The 18759-nt window shown below is 36.0% G+C and overlaps 1 protein-coding gene across 1 annotated transcript in view; it reads right to left on the reverse strand.

Moving 5' to 3' along the window:
* The window catches only part of LOC145993839 (uncharacterized), a 42496-nt gene extending 24777 nt beyond the window's left edge, over window positions 1–17719 (reverse strand). Inside the window, exons 1-5 of the mRNA XM_083129676.1 lie at window positions 17526–17719; window positions 17339–17488; window positions 13411–13611; window positions 10519–10814; window positions 4781–4968 (exon numbers count right to left, since the gene is read on the reverse strand). Of these exons, the coding sequence (XP_082985802.1) occupies window positions 4781–4968; window positions 10519–10814; window positions 13411–13611; window positions 17339–17377 (724 nt within the window). The 5' untranslated portion in view covers window positions 17378–17488; window positions 17526–17719. The remainder of the gene's footprint in view (window positions 1–4780; window positions 4969–10518; window positions 10815–13410; window positions 13612–17338; window positions 17489–17525) is intronic.
* Between the last annotated feature and the right edge of the window lie 1040 nt (window positions 17720–18759).

Here is an 18759-nt window from a genome sequence, read left to right on the forward strand (position 1 = left end):
AAAATATTTTAAGTCAGATTCCAACGACTGAATCTAAACTATATCAACTTCTTTATTGTACTTTAAGGTTCGAGAACATAGTAGTTTGCAAATTGCAAAATACCGTAATGGCAATTACAAGTACATCCATTAGCTATGAAACATCAAATCTGTTACATATACAACTTTACTTTCTTGTTTACTGTGGTTGATTGGAATTAAAATGCTGGATGACTCAGCACTAAGTATATATGCACCCATCAAGAAGTATGGGGACAAGCTCTTATCAATAACTACATGAAGAGAGGTTTTAAATACGAGTGATTTGTAGATGCAAGCATATTTCGATTTTGACAGTAACACAAAATGTGAAATAGAACACTGTAATGTTAATTTTTCATGTTTCTGTACGGTGCGAGTTGCAAATGATGCGAAATGAACTGCAAAATGCGAAATAAACTTAAACACAAAATTTAGAGTTTACTGCATTAACAGACATTACATTTTTTGATGTCTGAATTATCCTGTGACTTATGCAAATCACGGAAAATTGATTAACTTTACTGGAAATATTTGAGAAGCAAAAATGGTCTCCTTTATACAAGAATTGGCTTAATACTCAGACAACTCAGAAATGAAAGAAAAAGGTTAATAAATGTAGTTTTAAGGTTTCATTCACCATTTTAACATCAAAATGCCATTTTACATGTCTTTTGGTCCGAAATGTGCCCAGCTTTTGTACCGAAATATTGATATTTTATTAACCATAAATATATGGCTCCAGTGATTTGGTTTATTTGACTTTGATTTCAGCCACTAATCTGCTAATTACGAAGATGAGGATGAGTGATGATATGATGAAATTGATGAAGAGACGCTCACAAAGAACACCCATGCCCAGGTCTGGATTCGAACCTGGGACCGCTAGTATCATAGCACAAAATGCTAACCACTTTTCCACAGAGGTTGGTGACATGTTTTAAATAAAACTTCTTAAGTACAACACATTATATGGACATAAACTCGTTGCCTAGAATATCCAAGAACTAAATGTCCTATACCTATGTTCAAAGCTGAGGCTGTAAAGGGACACTCAGCTTATATAAGGATATAACACAGGGCAGGACACAGACCCACAGTAGATTACAGTGGCTGTAAGTCCACATGGATCGCGTTTGCTGTTACTCGAACATCCTTGAAAATAGCAAAATAAATCTCTCACGATGAGATGAGGCAAAATTACTTGATTTAAAATTCTAATTTGAAACTATTTTAGAAATTATATTTTGTAGAAAGTTTACAATTTTATATCTTTTCATTTAATAGTTTGAGATACATACAAATCACTTTAGATGACTGTTGTCACTCACAGCCAGACAGGTCCAGCAAGTTAATTTATGTTAATTTGAACTGCTATTTGGAGGTGCAGTGGAACCTTGATTTTACGTTTTTCAGGGGACCAAGCTGAAAAGTTTTACAATGTGGGGAAATGTAAAATCGAGGAAAATTTTATAACATTTTGCAATATTGGGACCATCAAGATTGAATGTATAAGGCAGGAAAATGTAAAATTCAGGAATGTAAAATCGGGGTTTCACTGTATATCCATCCCCCAAGGCAGTGGGAGTTACAGAGATAACAATACTTGACAGAACAATTTAGGGTCCACCTTTGCAGCTTTCATAATTGAAGGGCTCGGGTGTAAAACATGGTGACATTTTGGTTATTATTGAGATTCATAAGCAGAAAGGTTATTAGAAGCTATACTGTAGATAAATTGTTTTCCGTGTTGTTTTTACCAATTTCAGAAGGGTTCAATGAGTCCAATGAAAACTGCATGACATGCTAATTACATACGAAAATTGAAGGTTGACTCTTATTACTTTGTAACTCAATAACCAAAATGTCTCTTACGATGTTTTGCCCCGGAGACTTCAATTAGTACTCTACAATTCATAATTTATTATGATGCATGACTGATTGCTAATGTCTAGAGAGCAGATTTTTAGATAAAAACATTTTTTTTCTTGCTTCAGAAGATGGCCATACTCAATGGGAGTGCCAACCATATGGCTACAATGTTTCTGTGAAGTCTTATTTCACAGAAAAATGCATAATTTTACCTATAGCACATAGTTCTAGGGGGAAAAACATAAAATGCACAAATTTCAGACATTCCAAACAAAATAAAATTCCCAAATCTTTGTGTAAATTTACATATTTTGGAGTTAATGCATAAAATAGACAAAAATATTTTGTGAAACTTCCAGATTTATATAAAGATGAATGTTTATAAAATGATTTGGGATGCCAATCTGTAAATCTAAGCTATTGGTGTGGCATGATAGAACTGGAAACTTCCGCACAGCTACTTTGCGAAACAGTGAAGGACGTAGTTACAATTGAAAGGAAATTGAACTCTCTATCGCAATGACATGCTTACTGCACCAAGTGGAAAGCTGAGATTCTGTGTAACCATGTTTTAGGGCTATGGTAGCTATCTCTTCCCGCAGAGCTTCTTCTCTGCAACAGTAGGAGAAGGCTCTTCGGTAAAAGTGCTTGAAAAGAAAATTCTAAAGTCTGTTAAAAAAAAAAAAAGGCATGAGGGTACCAAAAAATGTGTAAAGTTGATCAGGTACTGGGGGCAAACGTGTATGTGAAATTGATGGTTTAAATGTGCATGACATCCTGCACCTCTGCTTATGAATGATATGGAAAGATAGTTTTCACAATACAAGTCAATGTTCAGAGATAATTGGTGAATATTTTCAATAGGCAATTTGGAAATGTCCTTTGTTGTTAACTGTAATCGACAAAACGCAACAAGTAACTAATGTCCTATCACTGGTGAGTATCTATCTATCTATTTATTTCTTTGACAATTTTGAAGGAAAAATATTTTTGAATTTTAGCCACACATTTCCATTGTTTTTAGAACATAAAAAATAAATATTTTTCAGTTTTCTAGCACCTAAAAATTCACTTCCTACTAATGTCTGTTTAGTTCTGCATGACACTGAAAATGAATCTGGTGTATAAGTTTTTATCATGAACAATGCACCCTGCCATGAAGGCACGTATAGGGTTGATGTGGAAGTAGGGCCCCATACATTCTCGATCTCAGCCATTTTTGGAGGTGATGTGATAAACACCAGCCTCTGGCCATGTCTACTCTCCTGGGTGAACCCTACAACTGCTCTATGCAGGTACAAAGCTGGAAAAGTTCCAACCTTAGATCCCACACCCCAGGAATCAAACCCAGGTCTCACATGGGACAGTCAGATGCTCTACCGAGACTAGACTATTCTGACTCCTATTTATATGATTGCTTCTTGAAAATACTTAGCAGGCTTTCAGAGAGCTATGGTGATATGAGACGCAATATTGCAAAAGTTTCCCTCAAGATTTCTGCCAGAACTTGGGAGAGTAATTTAGCCAACCATTCAGAAGTCAGTGAATATATCTCCACAAGCTACTGGAATATTACAATCGATTGTTTGGCAATAACTGCTATACATGTATAAAAAATACCTTATTCTCTGAAGAATGATGGGCAGAATTAGGGATGTGACGAAGCTGAAAATTTACCGATGCCGATGTACTCACCGATATTTTTTGGAACTGATACCGATGCCGATATTTAACCGATTCCGATACATAAGATTATTAAACAGAAATGGGATGTTATTTTCAGCATGACAAAAATAAATTTGGTATGTACATTTCTATTGCATATCATATGTATATACATATATATTCTCAAGAGATGCGAATGTACATTTGCATCTACAAAATGTTATGTGAAGCTTTAAGAAGAACATGGATTCTCAACAGATTGAACATTAGTACACAAGCAGTTCTTTGAAATGCAAAATGAATTCCTGTTCTGCCAGATTCAACTTCAGAAACACGAGATTTGGAAGCACTTCAGGAAGTAACCTACTTCTTCTCTTATCTCAAATCTGTTCAGCAACACTGAACACTCAATCACTGAATACTGATGCAGCAGGTATGCCCAAGTATATTCTCAGGACTTGCTTCAGGTTTCAATATTCATTTTTGAATTTCCAATACAACAGCAGATCCTGGTTCAGCAATGTACTCTTTTATTTCCGATTTATAGTTAGGTTGATCCTCTGAATGAGTTTGCAATAATTTTATTACAAAAACTCTACAATAATGATGAATCATAACCAAATTTCAATAAAATATAAAACTTATTAGAAGGTAAAAACTCTAGTATAATCTGTACCGGTTTAAATATCGGATTTTTGCCGATTCCGATACCGATGCCGATGTGTCAATTTTGGCCGATTTTCATACATCTGTAATCGGCTTCGGCACATCCCTAGGCAGAATCAAAACTGATAATTTAATTTATACAGACAAAATAGTAATAATGCCTTCATTACAATGAAGATTGTTGATGGTAGAAAAGCTCACCCTAATTGAGCATTCTGTCAGGGAGAATTCACACCAAAGCAACAAGTGATAACTTGAGAATCTTGGCAATTGAATGTCATGCTGCTGTGTTGTGAAACATTGCTGCTGATTGGTTCATTACTAAACAACATGTGTCGCTTGTTTCTTTGGTGTGAAATCTCCCTTACAAACACCAACTAAATACAAAATGAAAGCAGATTAACTGGATACAACATATCCAGTGGCAAACAGTCAAATGAAATGCACTGCAAGTATATTGACCACAGGATACCTGAAATTTCCATATAAATTGCAGCACAGACCAGATGAAGAGACAATCTTTTCAGTAGAAATATTTTTTAATATCAATTGTACTTACTGCTCAGGTTCAATGATGAACTTCGCTGAGTGTCATGACATGAACATGTAACCTCCGTAAGAGGTTTACTCTTCTTCGAAGAGACGGTTTCTCTACTGCCTCCTCTGGTCACTACAAGTTTTCTTTGGTACATGGCACCCTCTCTGCTGCCATCCTCTTGACTTGGAACCATCAGCTTTCTTGAATATCTGGAAGTAAAAAATGTTCCATAACAAAGCACCTAATGAAGAAGTTGTAAGATATTGAAACAGTCTTGGATATTAGCATTACTTAGCTTAACTTAATTCTATATTCATAACTGGGAAAAGAGAGATGCGGTAGTATATAAATACGGAGAAACTAGTACTCACTTTATCCGTGAAACTGTTTTTTCTTCTTCGAAGAAGAATGCTATATTTTGATGCTATAAACATTAAGTATACTTTGTATGTTATTTTAATTTTTAAAATGCACTGGCATGCACTATTTGATATTTCCAGATTACTCTGATAAGTCTTGAATATTATCATGCTCGTGTTGGTTGGCTGGTTGATAGATGTAGGAATTTAAGATGAAAGCAATAAAGTGGAGTCTAACGTTAAATTAATTATCCTATATTTATGGTCATTTAATGTTTCAAGTACAAGTATGCACAATATGCATTCATATTAACCCAAGTCATCAGCCTGTACATGCATGATACTTGATAGCTGAGAAATATTCTTTAATCTCTTCCAGTAATCAATTTTATACTATATTATACTTCCTCAGGTTAATTGATATTTAATGTAAATTAAGGTTCAGCTGGATATTTGGCGAATGTCAGGGCAGCTATTTTCAAATTTTCCTCTCATTTTGAAAAACTGCTATGATATTCCAAAACCTGAAAAATTACATATGCTTACAATTCCTTCTAGAACATTCACGTGAATCTTCATGTTGTCTAGATATTCTGAAGATTCATTGATTGATTGATTGATTTAGTTTATTTTACTTCGCGTTTTGTGCCTCTTGGCTAATTTGCGAAGATGGGGATTAGTGATAAAATGATGAATGGACATTCACAAACAACCAAGCCTGAGTGGGATTCGAACCCAGGATCCTTGGCATCACAATATTCTCAAGAGTCTTGTGGCTATTTAAGTCTATCAAACTATTGATAATTAACTATTATCAATAGTTAACTAACTATACCCCCCCCCCCCCAGGGTAGCTATGATTTTTTGATTATGAAATTCCCTGACTTTTCCAGGTTTTCCAGACCAGAAATAAAATTTTTCCAGACATGTTTGTCGTCATGATTTTTGCTTTTGAACCTCATGTTTTTCAATTAATTAGCAGGCACGTTAATTATTATGAATATGAATATACACAGTTATTAGCTGAAAATTTACCATGTGATTAATATAATGCTATTCAATGAAAAAATAAATAACTCATTTTCACTAAGTCATTACAATTAAGGTGGTGTAAAAAAATCAATAAAAAAATGTGGCATATATCAAAGCTTTACAATGCAACCTGTATACAACCTCAATTAGCCTATATCAATACAAATGAGAAACAACAGAAAATTAGGTCATGTACCTTTAGAAAATATGCAATAAGTTTAATGATTATATTTTCTAATTTATTGAAAATAGTACATATTACGGAAATTCAGAACTTGAATGGGGCCGGTGACCAACAATACACCTAAAAAAAATATATACGTGGGCCATACTTTGGAATTAAATATCTCCATTATTTGAGTTTTCCACATGCTGGAACCAATTTTATATTACTGAAAACATCGAAATCTGTCTTTTAAAAGGTAACAGTTCCGAATGTTTTATGAATTTTTTTTTCAAATTTTCCTAGCAAGAAGACTAATTATCACAGAATGTTGGCAATCATTGTGACACGAAATTTGAACCTTCCTTAAAATAATGAGCACTATTTGGATTCGAAAAAGTTATTTATGTTGAAAAAAACAACTTCAAAATGACCTTACCCAATCATACACGCTTCCCACGGACAAGGTATTCTCCGGTTGACAAGCGACAGTAAGTATCGTAAACTAGTGGGAATGAATGCAGAAATAAATCGGAACCTTAGTAGAGTGCATTCAGGGTCTTTATTTTAATTCTAAGACAACCAAACCTGACATTCCTAACCTAACCACAAAAGCATATATTCACAAAATCTTAAGTAATCGCTAAAACTCTGCAGTATGTGTTAACAGACGTAAATCGAAATCGAGCCATGTAAAAGTTGCATTTGTAGCATGATGAAATCGTAATAAAACAAAAGGAACTTGGGCTCATTTTCACCACTTTTCAGCATAATTTCATTCTACATGCAAACAATACGTAAAATTACTATCGGCATGAAACCAACATTCCTAACCTAACAACGATGTGTGACCAGCTTACATTTAATTCCTCTATTTCGCACCAGTTTTTAAAAAATAAATATGTTCTACATGCACAAAACACGTACATATTTGAATAATGACGTCACTGATACTGCATAAAATCACTAATTTCTCGGGTGTAACACATCTCTGCAATGTAAAAACTATGACAACGAGCAAATGAACTAGTTGATCAGGTTGCTTCTAAATGGGTCGCAAACGAAGGACTCAAATTCACAGAACGGGTTCACGGGGGGAACGAAATAGTGAGTCCCTTTGTTTTTTCTCGGCATCTGCACCCGTCCGTGTGACGTCAACCACAGCCAGTTACGTGAAATTCTGCTCTTCAAGCTTTATTGCAGATCCAAAACCAATGAACTGTCCGAACACCAACCTGCTCCGCTTCACGTAACAAAATAGAACTGGTTCCGAACGGGTGTGTTCTTGAAGAAAGAAAATTTCCTCACCACACACAAAGCTAAAGCACCATTTTCTCCGCAAGAAATTATGAGGATGGCTGGTGCGTAGGTTTCGTCTTGAGTAGCTTGTTCTCTAAGGAAAAATCTCACTCCTCTCCAAATTCTGGTCTTGAACAGGTTCACAAGAACAAGTCGCAAAATGAACGGATCCAAGAATCTACTTCAGAGAGTGAATAAATATAGAATTGAAATGCGAAGGAACCATAATTTTGTACGTAACAGACTAGAAGTCATAATGACGAGAGGAACAAGTTTCTGAACTGAATTTTTGGGGGGGACTGGAATCACAAGAACCGAATTCGGAAGTGGAAATGAACAGTTCATTTATTTTGTAACTGGTTCACCTGCAACTCCAAAATGTGTGTAAATTCCAGAAAATATGCAAAATTCCCTGACTATTCCCTGACTTTTCCCTGTTTTCCAGGTTTTCCAGTCGCGTAGCAACCCTGCCCCCAGTTACGCAAATTCACACAAACCATCCCCACAGATGTCACATTGTCACAGTCTTAAATCACAGGAGCATCCCCAAAGTTGAAAAATCTCACTCCTCTCCAAATTCTGGTCTTGAACAGGTTCACAAGAACAAGTCGCAAAATGAACGGATCCAAGAATCTACTTCAGAGAGTGAATAAATATAGAATTGAAATGCGAAGGAACCATAATTTTGTACGTAACAGACTAGAAGTCATAATGACGAGAGGAACAAGTTTCTGAACTGAATTTTTGGGGGGGACTGGAATCACAAGAACCGAATTCGGAAGTGGAAATGAACAGTTCATTTATTTTGTAACTGGTTCACCTGCAACTCCAAAATGTGTGTAAATTCCAGAAAATATGCAAAATTCCCTGACTATTCCCTGACTTTTCCCTGTTTTCCAGGTTTTCCAGTCGCGTAGCAACCCTGCCCCCAGTTAGGCAAATTCACACAAACCATCCCCACAGATGTCACATTGTCACAGTCTTAAATCACAGGAGCATCCCCAAAGTTGGCACCAAGACTCAAGCAAATATCCCTCCCACCTATCAATTTTCACTTCAACTGCTAACTTTACAAGTAAAACATTTTAGTACACAAATAATGGAACATAAATATAGACTGTGCCCTGCACCATGGTCGTGTGGTCTAAGGCATCAGGCTTTGGGCTCTGGCAACTGGACACGTGCTGGTTCGAGACTCCTGGGGAGAAAAAGTACAACCGATTTTCTCCGGAGGATTCGGCCAGTGCATGGGACTGGTGGCTACCCATCATCATGAGGAAATTGGGGAGCTATGAACGAGTAGCGTAATTTGGTCACGGAAACCTACAACAATGACTGGGGCAGGGTTGCTACAATTTTTTTATTGTGAAATTCCTGACATTTTCCAGTCCAAAAATTAATTTCTTTCCAGACATGTTTATCATCATCATTTTTGCTCTTGAACCTTGTGTTTTTCAATTAAATATATAATCTGTTAATTATTATGAATATTCACTTTCATAACTTTTTTTAGCAAATTTCATTCTACACACAAGAATATGTGAATATTCGAAGAGTAAAATGTAAAATTACAATCTGGAATCACATGCATCTAGCCTTCAGGCTAAGGTAACAGAGGTACATTATTTCACCATAACAGATGTCCACAATATAAAAACAACAGAAAAAGTTCATAAACCATACACAATTTTTCATTTTCTGGCGAATTTATAATGTTGTAGGAAATGCTGCTTTTTTTGCTTACATTTATAAGTACACAGCTTCTGGAGAAATTTTTGTTGCATATAGGAAGTCTGTAGGAAATGACAACAAGACTAAGATCTATAAAATAATAGACGATAACCTCATCTTCACCAACCTTTCATATAATTATGATCATATTGTCAATGTACTTTAGTTATCAATCAGTAATCTTGACTGAAAGTTTTACTTTGATATTCTTTCTAATATCTAGTATTATAAAAGTGAAAATTTATTACAGAAATTCTAGGAACCATAATTTTGCAGAAGACAGAATCATAAGAATGAAAGAAACAAGTTTCTAAACTGAATCTCTTTTGGGAGTGGAATCACAAGAACCGAATCCAGAAGTGGAAATGAACTGCTTGTTCATTTTGCAACTTTTTCTCTTGCAGACTACAAAATGCACATAAATTCCAGACGATCTGCAAAATTCCCTGACATTTCCCTGTTTTCCAGATGTGTAGCAACCTTGTGGTGGTTCATCATGCTGACGATAAGTTACAGGGTTCACGCACATCATGTGAAATGTATCCTCCTTCGACTCAAAAAAATAGGGAATAACTTTGTAAACAAAGAACAAGTTCATTGTTAATCTTCATTTCATAAGAGTTTTCTCGACCCATCATTCGCATCCCGCAATTCTTTCCGAACCATCTTGATCGTCAGTTCCAACAAACCTGTCGGAAGCACGCTTCGTGCTCTGTGTAATTGGCGGCAAATATTGCTTTTCTTCAGATTCAAGATCGCAGAAATCAATTACTTTGCTGACAATTTCATGTGCTTTACTATGCACAGTAGCTAGCACCTTTCGTCCTTACACCTGCCATAACTATTACAACACCATGAAAACAACAAAAGAAACTTTAAAAAATCACAATTCAACACCCACACACTTCCTGCTACTCCTAAAATAGACTGGTCTTCCCCTGTCCCCCTGCACACCGTCACCCCTCGTTTAGGGATCTTCTCGTGAGCTGACTGTTGGATATGGATGACACAAGTACATCAACAATTATGTTTTAAGCAATATTGCACTCAATGGTACGAACAGCACTGATTTATACCAAAAAAGCCATACAGGAGAGGACCATACATTGCTAATGGCCATGGTTTGCACAAGGGTACAATTTAAGATCTGAAGATATTACAAGACAAATCCTTACCGTGGAATCGGTTGACTCTTTTTCAATTCTTTCCCATGTTGATTCGGTCTATTCCACCTGGGCTCTTTGACATGCTGAACTGTTTTTGCCTTCAGGTTCTCCTTCCCTATCCACGACACGACCGCTGACCTCAGGTCTTCAATTTTCTTAGCAGTTCTATGTGGGTCTGGTGACTTAGCCTTCTTCTGCCTTTCTGCCCTTTCATGTTCTCTCCTACTGCTCTGTTTCCAATGTGACTGCTGCATCTGCTGCTGCATCCTGCGTCGGTTTTCAACATCCTTCCGCTCCTGAATAGCCTGTAATATAAAACAGACGAACATAATTTCTGAGAAGTCAAATGTAAATCTATACAAATGGTCTGTGTCCCTACATTCACCTCCTAAATAAAGTGGCTCTGGGACCACATTAATGAAACTGATTTAAATATAATTACTGAAGCTAAATAACCAATATCATAACTAGGAACATTGAATTTTCGCAATGCGCGAAATCGCGAAATGTGAAAGAAAGATTCAATGATGAAATATGCATGAGTTTTATTCGCGAAGTAATGCGAAATGTGTGCTTTTCCACGAAATGAACGCTTTTTCGCAAAATAACTGTGAAATATCATCAAATTAAGTAGAAAACACGCAAAAACCGGCCATCGAGGTTGCGCGCGCAAACTGTCGATTTGTAACGAAACGTTTGCCTAAAGTTTCCTACCACTAGCAGCTGAAGAACGTTTTATCTTCGATCACATCAGGAAGACGCTGCAAATTGGGATTTCCCATGCACATAATCTCAGTTCGAAAACTTCGTTCCCTGCCAAGCTGCATTCCTTTCTTCCGCCGAATGTCTACTCAACTTCCAGTTTCATTGAACTTGCTAGCTGTAGCAGCGATAAGATTAGTCTGTTCCCGCACGTTAAGGGAAACAATGGTGTCATTGGTGTTCAGTCATGAATGAATTTTGTTTATCATCAAGTGATTTTTAACATGTGTTTGTGTATGTGCAGTAGTGATTATTTTATTTGTTGGACAGCAAGGATATCCTTTAAATACATACAATGAATAAATCACTTGAGATATGCAATTTAGAAATGAAGTGATTTTGTGTTGATGTTTTCTTTTTGGTTGGACAGCTAAGTACTTGTGCATGTGTACAGTATATAAAAATGAAGTAGTTTATTAATTTATAGCTCTTTTGTATGTTGTTTCCTCTCATAATGAAAAAGTGTGTGCAATTTTTTTTTCACTGCTGGTATATATCGCTGATCTAACATTTTATTTACCGCTCTCCTCAGTTTTTATTTACCATAAATTTTTGTCCCTAATCATAACATAAATAACGAGTATCTGTACAGATAAAATAATATTGCAATTTCTTATCTCATGTTCCAAAATTCCAAGAACAACATACTTTTTATGTACTGTGCAATGGTTATGAGTGCACCTGAATATATGTATCTTGTTGCAATTAATGGAAATATAAAATTTCCATAAAATCTTTATACACCTCAATATCTGGACCTTTTTTTTTTTCTAAAACAATACAAATGATCTTTGAACAGATTAATATCTGACGTTTCAAGTTAAAGAAGATAAAGTTATTTAAAAGTTCAAAATCTTGCAGCATAGAAAAAATGTCATGGCAGCCATATTTGCCATAAAGCATCATAATTGTTCAAATTAGTTCAAAAATAAGATTTGGCAAGTACTGATGCATTAAATGATTGAAATTTTGAAATCTTTGGCCCAAAATAAATTCTGAAAATTACAGAAAAGTAAGTTCTATTTGAAATATTGTTATTTCATTACTTGATAATCTCCGAATATAACATGAAACTAGGTTGATTGTCATAAACTTTTGTTTCTTTAGTGACTAAAATTCTTTAACTTGCTCAATGTACTGTACATACATCTTTCTCAAGAGGCAATAATGCAATGACATATGAGGTGATTTCAAGTTCTAAAGTTTCCTAACTTTTCTTCATGAATATTAGCAGGTAGAAACCTGGACTTTTTTACTAAAGGAGACTGTAATTCACTAATGTTTTAAAGACAGTTGGCATGATCCAACGGCTCACAGATGTTGCTGGTCTTTTTCGGCAGGCAGAAAAAGAAACCAATCAGTAGACTCCTGCTGTGCCTCAAAACCCCTGTGGCCTTGTAGACATTCAGCCTGAGGGCGTGCACTTGAGTGCTGCAGGAAGAGCATTTCGCTCAAGTGCGAAATAGTTTGCATGGACAACGCTCGATAGCGTACAGAATCAAGAGCTTCTTTGCTCGAGCGAATAATGCTTGAACAGACAAAACGAGCACTATGCACTTGGAGGCCAGTAGTACACATAAACCATAATTTGTCTGTGGCAGTGGGCCTTCAAATATGGACCGTGAAATGAAAGATGCAGTGAGAATGAAACTTATGTGAACATAGTCATCATTTACATGTTATAATGTAGTTTAGTCTATCTCACAAATACACAGTGATATATGAAAATGAAATAGATAACTGTGGGCTGAAACTACCAAGGCAGATATTTTACACATATGTGCCCAAGATTATTGTCACATTAAAATGATATTCCATTGTATACTCTCAAGGATGGGACACTTGAACGAGAAAGAGCAAGTGAAAGTGGTGCCATGCAGTACCATAGCGTGCATGAAATTAGGGGTTCTGGCATGTCCTCATCAAACAAGTGAACACACCAGAGTCAAACCAAGATTGAGAAGACAGTGTATCAGATGAAGAAAGTGATAGTGAAGCTGAACATTGTTAGAGAACAAACCAGCAGCCATGACCAGGCAACAGCCGGTCCTACAACATGATCATACAAGTGGTAGAAAGATACTCCTAGTTGTAAATCTATTCCACAACAGTATATACACAAGTGAACACTAAACTTACAGTAGCTTTTGCATCTTCATGACCTTGACCAACGGCATTCACACATTCCTTGTACCTCTGTTCCAAGCAATGAAGTTTCCTTGCTTGCCAGATCTTGAAATCAGCCTCGAGTTTAGACCCAAAGTTTACAAGTTGATGGTCTCTTTCCTTCTTCACTCTCTGGGAAACAGCTCTTGCAATATCCCTTGACTGTTGCATCACCTAGACAAGAAAAATAATACACAAATACAAATTAAATATTAAAGGATTAAATAGGTAAGAGAGTGCCTAAGAGTACTCTGAAATCATTCTGCCTACAGAAACAAATAATTTGTTAGCTTCTCAAATGTCAGACTACTAATGTTAATCAATGACATATTTAGAGGGGTTCAAGGGGTCTAGACCCCCTCCCCCAAGAAATACTGGAGCAAATTTACAATATAGAAAATGTCTCCAATTTCGTTAATATTTGGTATACTAACTAATTTTGGCCTTCTAATCACGAATCTGTTGTTAAAATGCGGGGGTCACGTGTGCAAATAGGGAAAAAAGTAGATAAAAGTGGATTATTTTAGAGCTGTATTGCATTGTTTTACGAACAAAATTTTAACTAAGCTTGGCTAACCTAACCTAACCGGAAATGGTTCGTGGGGCTACCCGTGCATGGTTCGTGAGGCTACACGTGCATAATGTACAATTTGCACATGTGATCCCCACAATTTAACAACAGATTCATGATTAGAAGACCAAAATTAGTTAGTATACCAAGTATTAACGAAATTGGAGACATTCTCTATATTGTAAATTCTTATCGAAAAACTTACTCAGTCCAAAATTAAATAAGCAAAATACTTGCTTACTGTAATTCAATATCAAGTTGATTTATTTCCGCAAAAAACACAAAAAGGTAAGATCAGATTGTGACTGTAGCTTTGTGTTGACAGACCCTGGAAGGATTTATACATACCACTACTACTAATAATATACATCTAAATAACGATCAGAGACTTTACTTCTGGACCTGAAAACATTTTTTGCATTCAATAAATACCATATTGGGCTAAAAATAAACCGCACTTTTCATCCAAATTTCAACTGTGAAAAGTTAAGGTGCAGCTTATATTTGCAGCCTTGGCTTTTATGACACTTCATGCTTATTTCTGATTTTTAAATAAAGCAACAATACACCAGTCACCCTTCTGCGCTGCTTCTGTGATTCTCGCTTCGTGGTCCAGATTATCATGAGCCCATGATCAAGGGGTTCAAAATATGATTGTGTCGAATACAATCTATGGCAGCGATGGCCATGTACTATGGGTGGAGGGTGAAGAAAACAGTGAGAGTGATGACGTGAATAGTAGTGAGGTCAGTAACGACAACAGTGGTGACAGTGAGTAGGGTAGCAGAAATGTGTTAGGAACCTTACAAGCCGCAGTAAAACTTCTCAATAACGGACAGGCCTGGGCGGAAAATAAATGTCCATTATTAAGAAGTATCTGCTATTCAGAAAAAAGTGTAGGATATTACACAATAGGATAAGCATATTACAGTATGTACTTTACGAAAATAATGTTTTCCTTTCCTACATTCAAGGAACAAAATACTGTACTACATACAGTTAATTTAAATTTACTAAAGTATCCCTACATACATTACAAATTTCAAAAAAGAAAATACAGTACACGTAGTGTAATCCTTTGTTAAATTACTGCATTCAAAATGCTCTTTCATTTTCAATAGGCTCTAACTATTTCTGGCCAGACCCAGATTGCCCAAAATAATCATCTATATTGTTCTGAATCTTAAAATTCTTTACAATTGTCCTTTCAATATGTGTTTCAAGTTCAGATGGGAGACATCGTAGCAGAAATGACACACACTTCTCAAGATGAGCACAAAGAATACTGTCTACACTTTTAAAAAGAAATACGTTCAGTGTAACATGAAACAATGCACGCTAGTTCGAAATACTGGCCATTGTTGTGTCAAATTCCAGGAATTGTGACCGTCTTCTTTCAGGCTGTCCGTTATTGAGAAGTTTTATTTGCGTTGGGGAGGTAGTTTTCAGTGTTCACATCCGTTATTAAGAATGTCTGTTATTGAGAAGTAAAGTAATATTGCCATTAAACCCTATGTATTTCTGCCTGGTCATTTAAAAATGTCCGTAATTTAGAGGTGTTCGCTATTCATAGGCGTTCGTTAGAAGTTTTACTGTATATGTTAAGAAAAATGTTTACATACTTGTTACTACTGAAGTTAATGATTGATACTGTGCGTAACAAGAAAAGAAATGAGATGAAGGTAAATTCTGTAGGTGCATATTGTTTCCCGAACACTACATTAGATGTAGCCTATATAGAATAAAGTTGCTACCATGGTATGACTTGAGATGACTGGACCCCTCTCCGATTTTCTTCATATTTGACATAGTCACTAATTGAGGCCTCCTAATCACAAATCTGAAGTTAAAATTTGTCGGAAACGTCTAGAAATTGCGAACCATTGATGCTAGCCCCATGAACCATTGGCGCATGGTTAGGTTAGGCAAACATAGTTAAAATTTCGTGTCGTGGTAGTATCGGGATCTACAAATTGCAAATAATTGTGAACCATTGATGCTAGCCCCACGAACCATTGGCACGTGGTTAGGTTAGGCAAACATAGTTAAAATTTGGTGTCATGGTAGTATCAGGAATATATATATTTGCTTGTGAAACAAAAAAAATTCGCAAAAATCGACGGTTTCCATTCCAAAAACTAACGCCTTATTATTGCTTATTTTGCAATTTCTAGACGTTTCCGACAAATTTTACATTCAGATTCGTGTTTAGGAGGCCTCAATTAGTGAGTATGCCAAATATGAGGAAAATCAGAGAAGAGTCCGGTCATCTCAAGTCGTTCCACTACCATTAATATTTTTTCCTTGATTCTCTCTGATTATTGCCCTCTTTCCTTTCCCCCTCAAATTTTAAGGGTGCTGCTTTTATCTTGGTATTGTTTCTTTTTCTCCCCCCTATCAATTTTTAGGTTGTGCTCGATTTTCTGACCAATACAGTAATCCATTTTAAAATTATTTTGACATTAATTTCTTAACAAGACATAAGCAAGATGATGTAGGACATGCTGTTACATTTCTATTCTTATTCAATCTTTAACCTGTTCATATATTCAGTGATTGATTTGGTTTATTTTACTTCACATTTCTGCCACTTATGGCTCATCACGAGATTGTGAGTCAATGCACTCAACCACCAAGGAAATGAACTAGAGCGAGTTTCTGGAGAGCGATTTTTCCCTTGCATATTATCCTATATGATTATTTGTTTGCTCCTGCTACCAACTTTACGTGTGTGGGGTGCAAAGGGATATGTTTGTGCTAAATGCTTCCATTGTAAGGTTAAGTGGATCGGGTTTTGAGCTACTAGCATTAATAAAATATCCCTAAATAATTTTCTTGTTAGGTTAGGTAGGTCAACTTTAGGGCTCCTAGCATTAAATGAATGTCCCTAACTCCATCAAACATCTGATCACTTAATATCTGGTCTTGATCAGGAAACTCCCTTCGAGCCTCGCATGAAAATTCACACAAACTAGTGTCCGAGTCCACTGGAAATCAAGAACGTCTGCTTTCGTAAGCTACATTTATAATCATAATTACATCGATAAATAAGACTTAGTCAAACTTTTAACTGTGCTAATTAGTTTCTCCAAGCTTTGAGCTTACTCTCACTAAAGCACCTCGTAATGCTCCTACAAAACTTGCAAAAATTAAATCATTAAACATTCGGCACCGTTACCACCAAATCAATGAATCGAATTTCATTTGATTTTAAACTGTGGAGCCAATGCATAAAAGTCTAGCAGATCATCATTATATATTAAAAAAAAAAAATTAAAATAAATTAAACAAACAGACCATAAACTCTGTGAACACTTCATTTCAACATACCTGGAGTAGCCTGATATTCCTACGTCTCTTAAATTCCATTTTTTTCCCCCCAGAAAATGTTTCTAGCTGTCACCAATGGTTCGTTGTGTACGCTTCAGGCACTTCAGGAGCAAATACACTACACATCACTAAAGAGACTGCACTTTCAACGTTCAGTCACAGAGAAGATAAAATTATCTTCTCTGTGGTTCAGTCGAGAGTCCAGCAGCCTAGGTAGAAAATTTGATTTCATGAAAAGATTCGACTTACATTAATAATTAACTTAGTCATACGTAAATAAAGACAAACATTAATCAAAAATATGATAAAAGTTTTTAAAAATTGCGGGTTAAATTCAACATACAGACAAAAGACAAAACCAGGGCCAGCTGTTGGTGATGGGTGATAGTCACCATTTTTCTTCTTGGCAGATTTTTACTTTTCTTTTTAAACTTTAAGCTGTGCGAGATCCCGACTTCCGGAAATGTCTTCCCGACTTTTCGGGATCTCGAGTAGTCGGGAAATACCGAATGATCATTTTAAAAAGTCGTTAGTTCTCGACTATTACAGCATTGGGTGTCTGGAAATCATCGGAAATAGTTAGTTCTCGTCCCAAAAATTTCCCGACAAAGTCGAAAAATTGCGAAATTTTCCCGTCCCGACCCAAAAATATTCGGCAGTGTCTGCTGCCACGTTTTTTTTCTGTTGGGACCTCAAAAAAGATGCGCGTGGCAGTAGACTCTGTCTTTGTTTTATCGTGATTTCATCATGCTATGTATGCAATTACGTCTGTAACACATACTGTGAAGTTGTAGCGATTACTTTCACAAAAATGTTTTAAGATTAGGTCCCTCAGCATTCTTCTAATAATAAACCTTAATGCTCTCGTAGTTAGGTTAAGTTCTGTTCGCATTAAAATAATATCGCTAAATGCTTTCTAAAAAAAAAGGTTCTTATTTACCTGTACATTCATTCCCACTAATCATAAACTTGCATTTCTCTCGTCTTAATCTGTTCTTAAGATTTGTAACATCCTCTTAGCAGACGAATTACGTGGCAGCAGCAAATTTGACGCTTATTCTTACTGCTGACATGTGCGTGGCAGCAGACTCGGCCAAAAAATTCTGTCTCGCACCCGCACAACCGTAACTTTTTTCTTAACTGGTAAGAGAGTCTTGTGTGCTACATGCGCGTGTAAAAAAAAAAAAAATAATAATTGTTGTGTTGATTTATCCATACAACCGACAGAGGAAAATATTTTAATTTTTTGAAACGCTCCTTCCAAAGTAATAAATTATCAAATATTTAAAAATCTTGATAAATGTTTATATAACCTGTAGGACGCTAGATAGAGCTCAAATTAACGAAATATTGATGATAATATAGTGCGTGACAAATTGCAAGACACAGATCTTGTGATATTCGAACCCGGGTAACTTTGT

Source organism: Lepisma saccharinum, chromosome 10 (genome assembly GCF_977018435.1).
Source record: "Lepisma saccharinum chromosome 10, izLepSacc3.1, whole genome shotgun sequence".
In the NCBI taxonomy this organism is placed as follows: Eukaryota; Metazoa; Arthropoda; class Insecta; order Zygentoma; family Lepismatidae; genus Lepisma; species Lepisma saccharinum.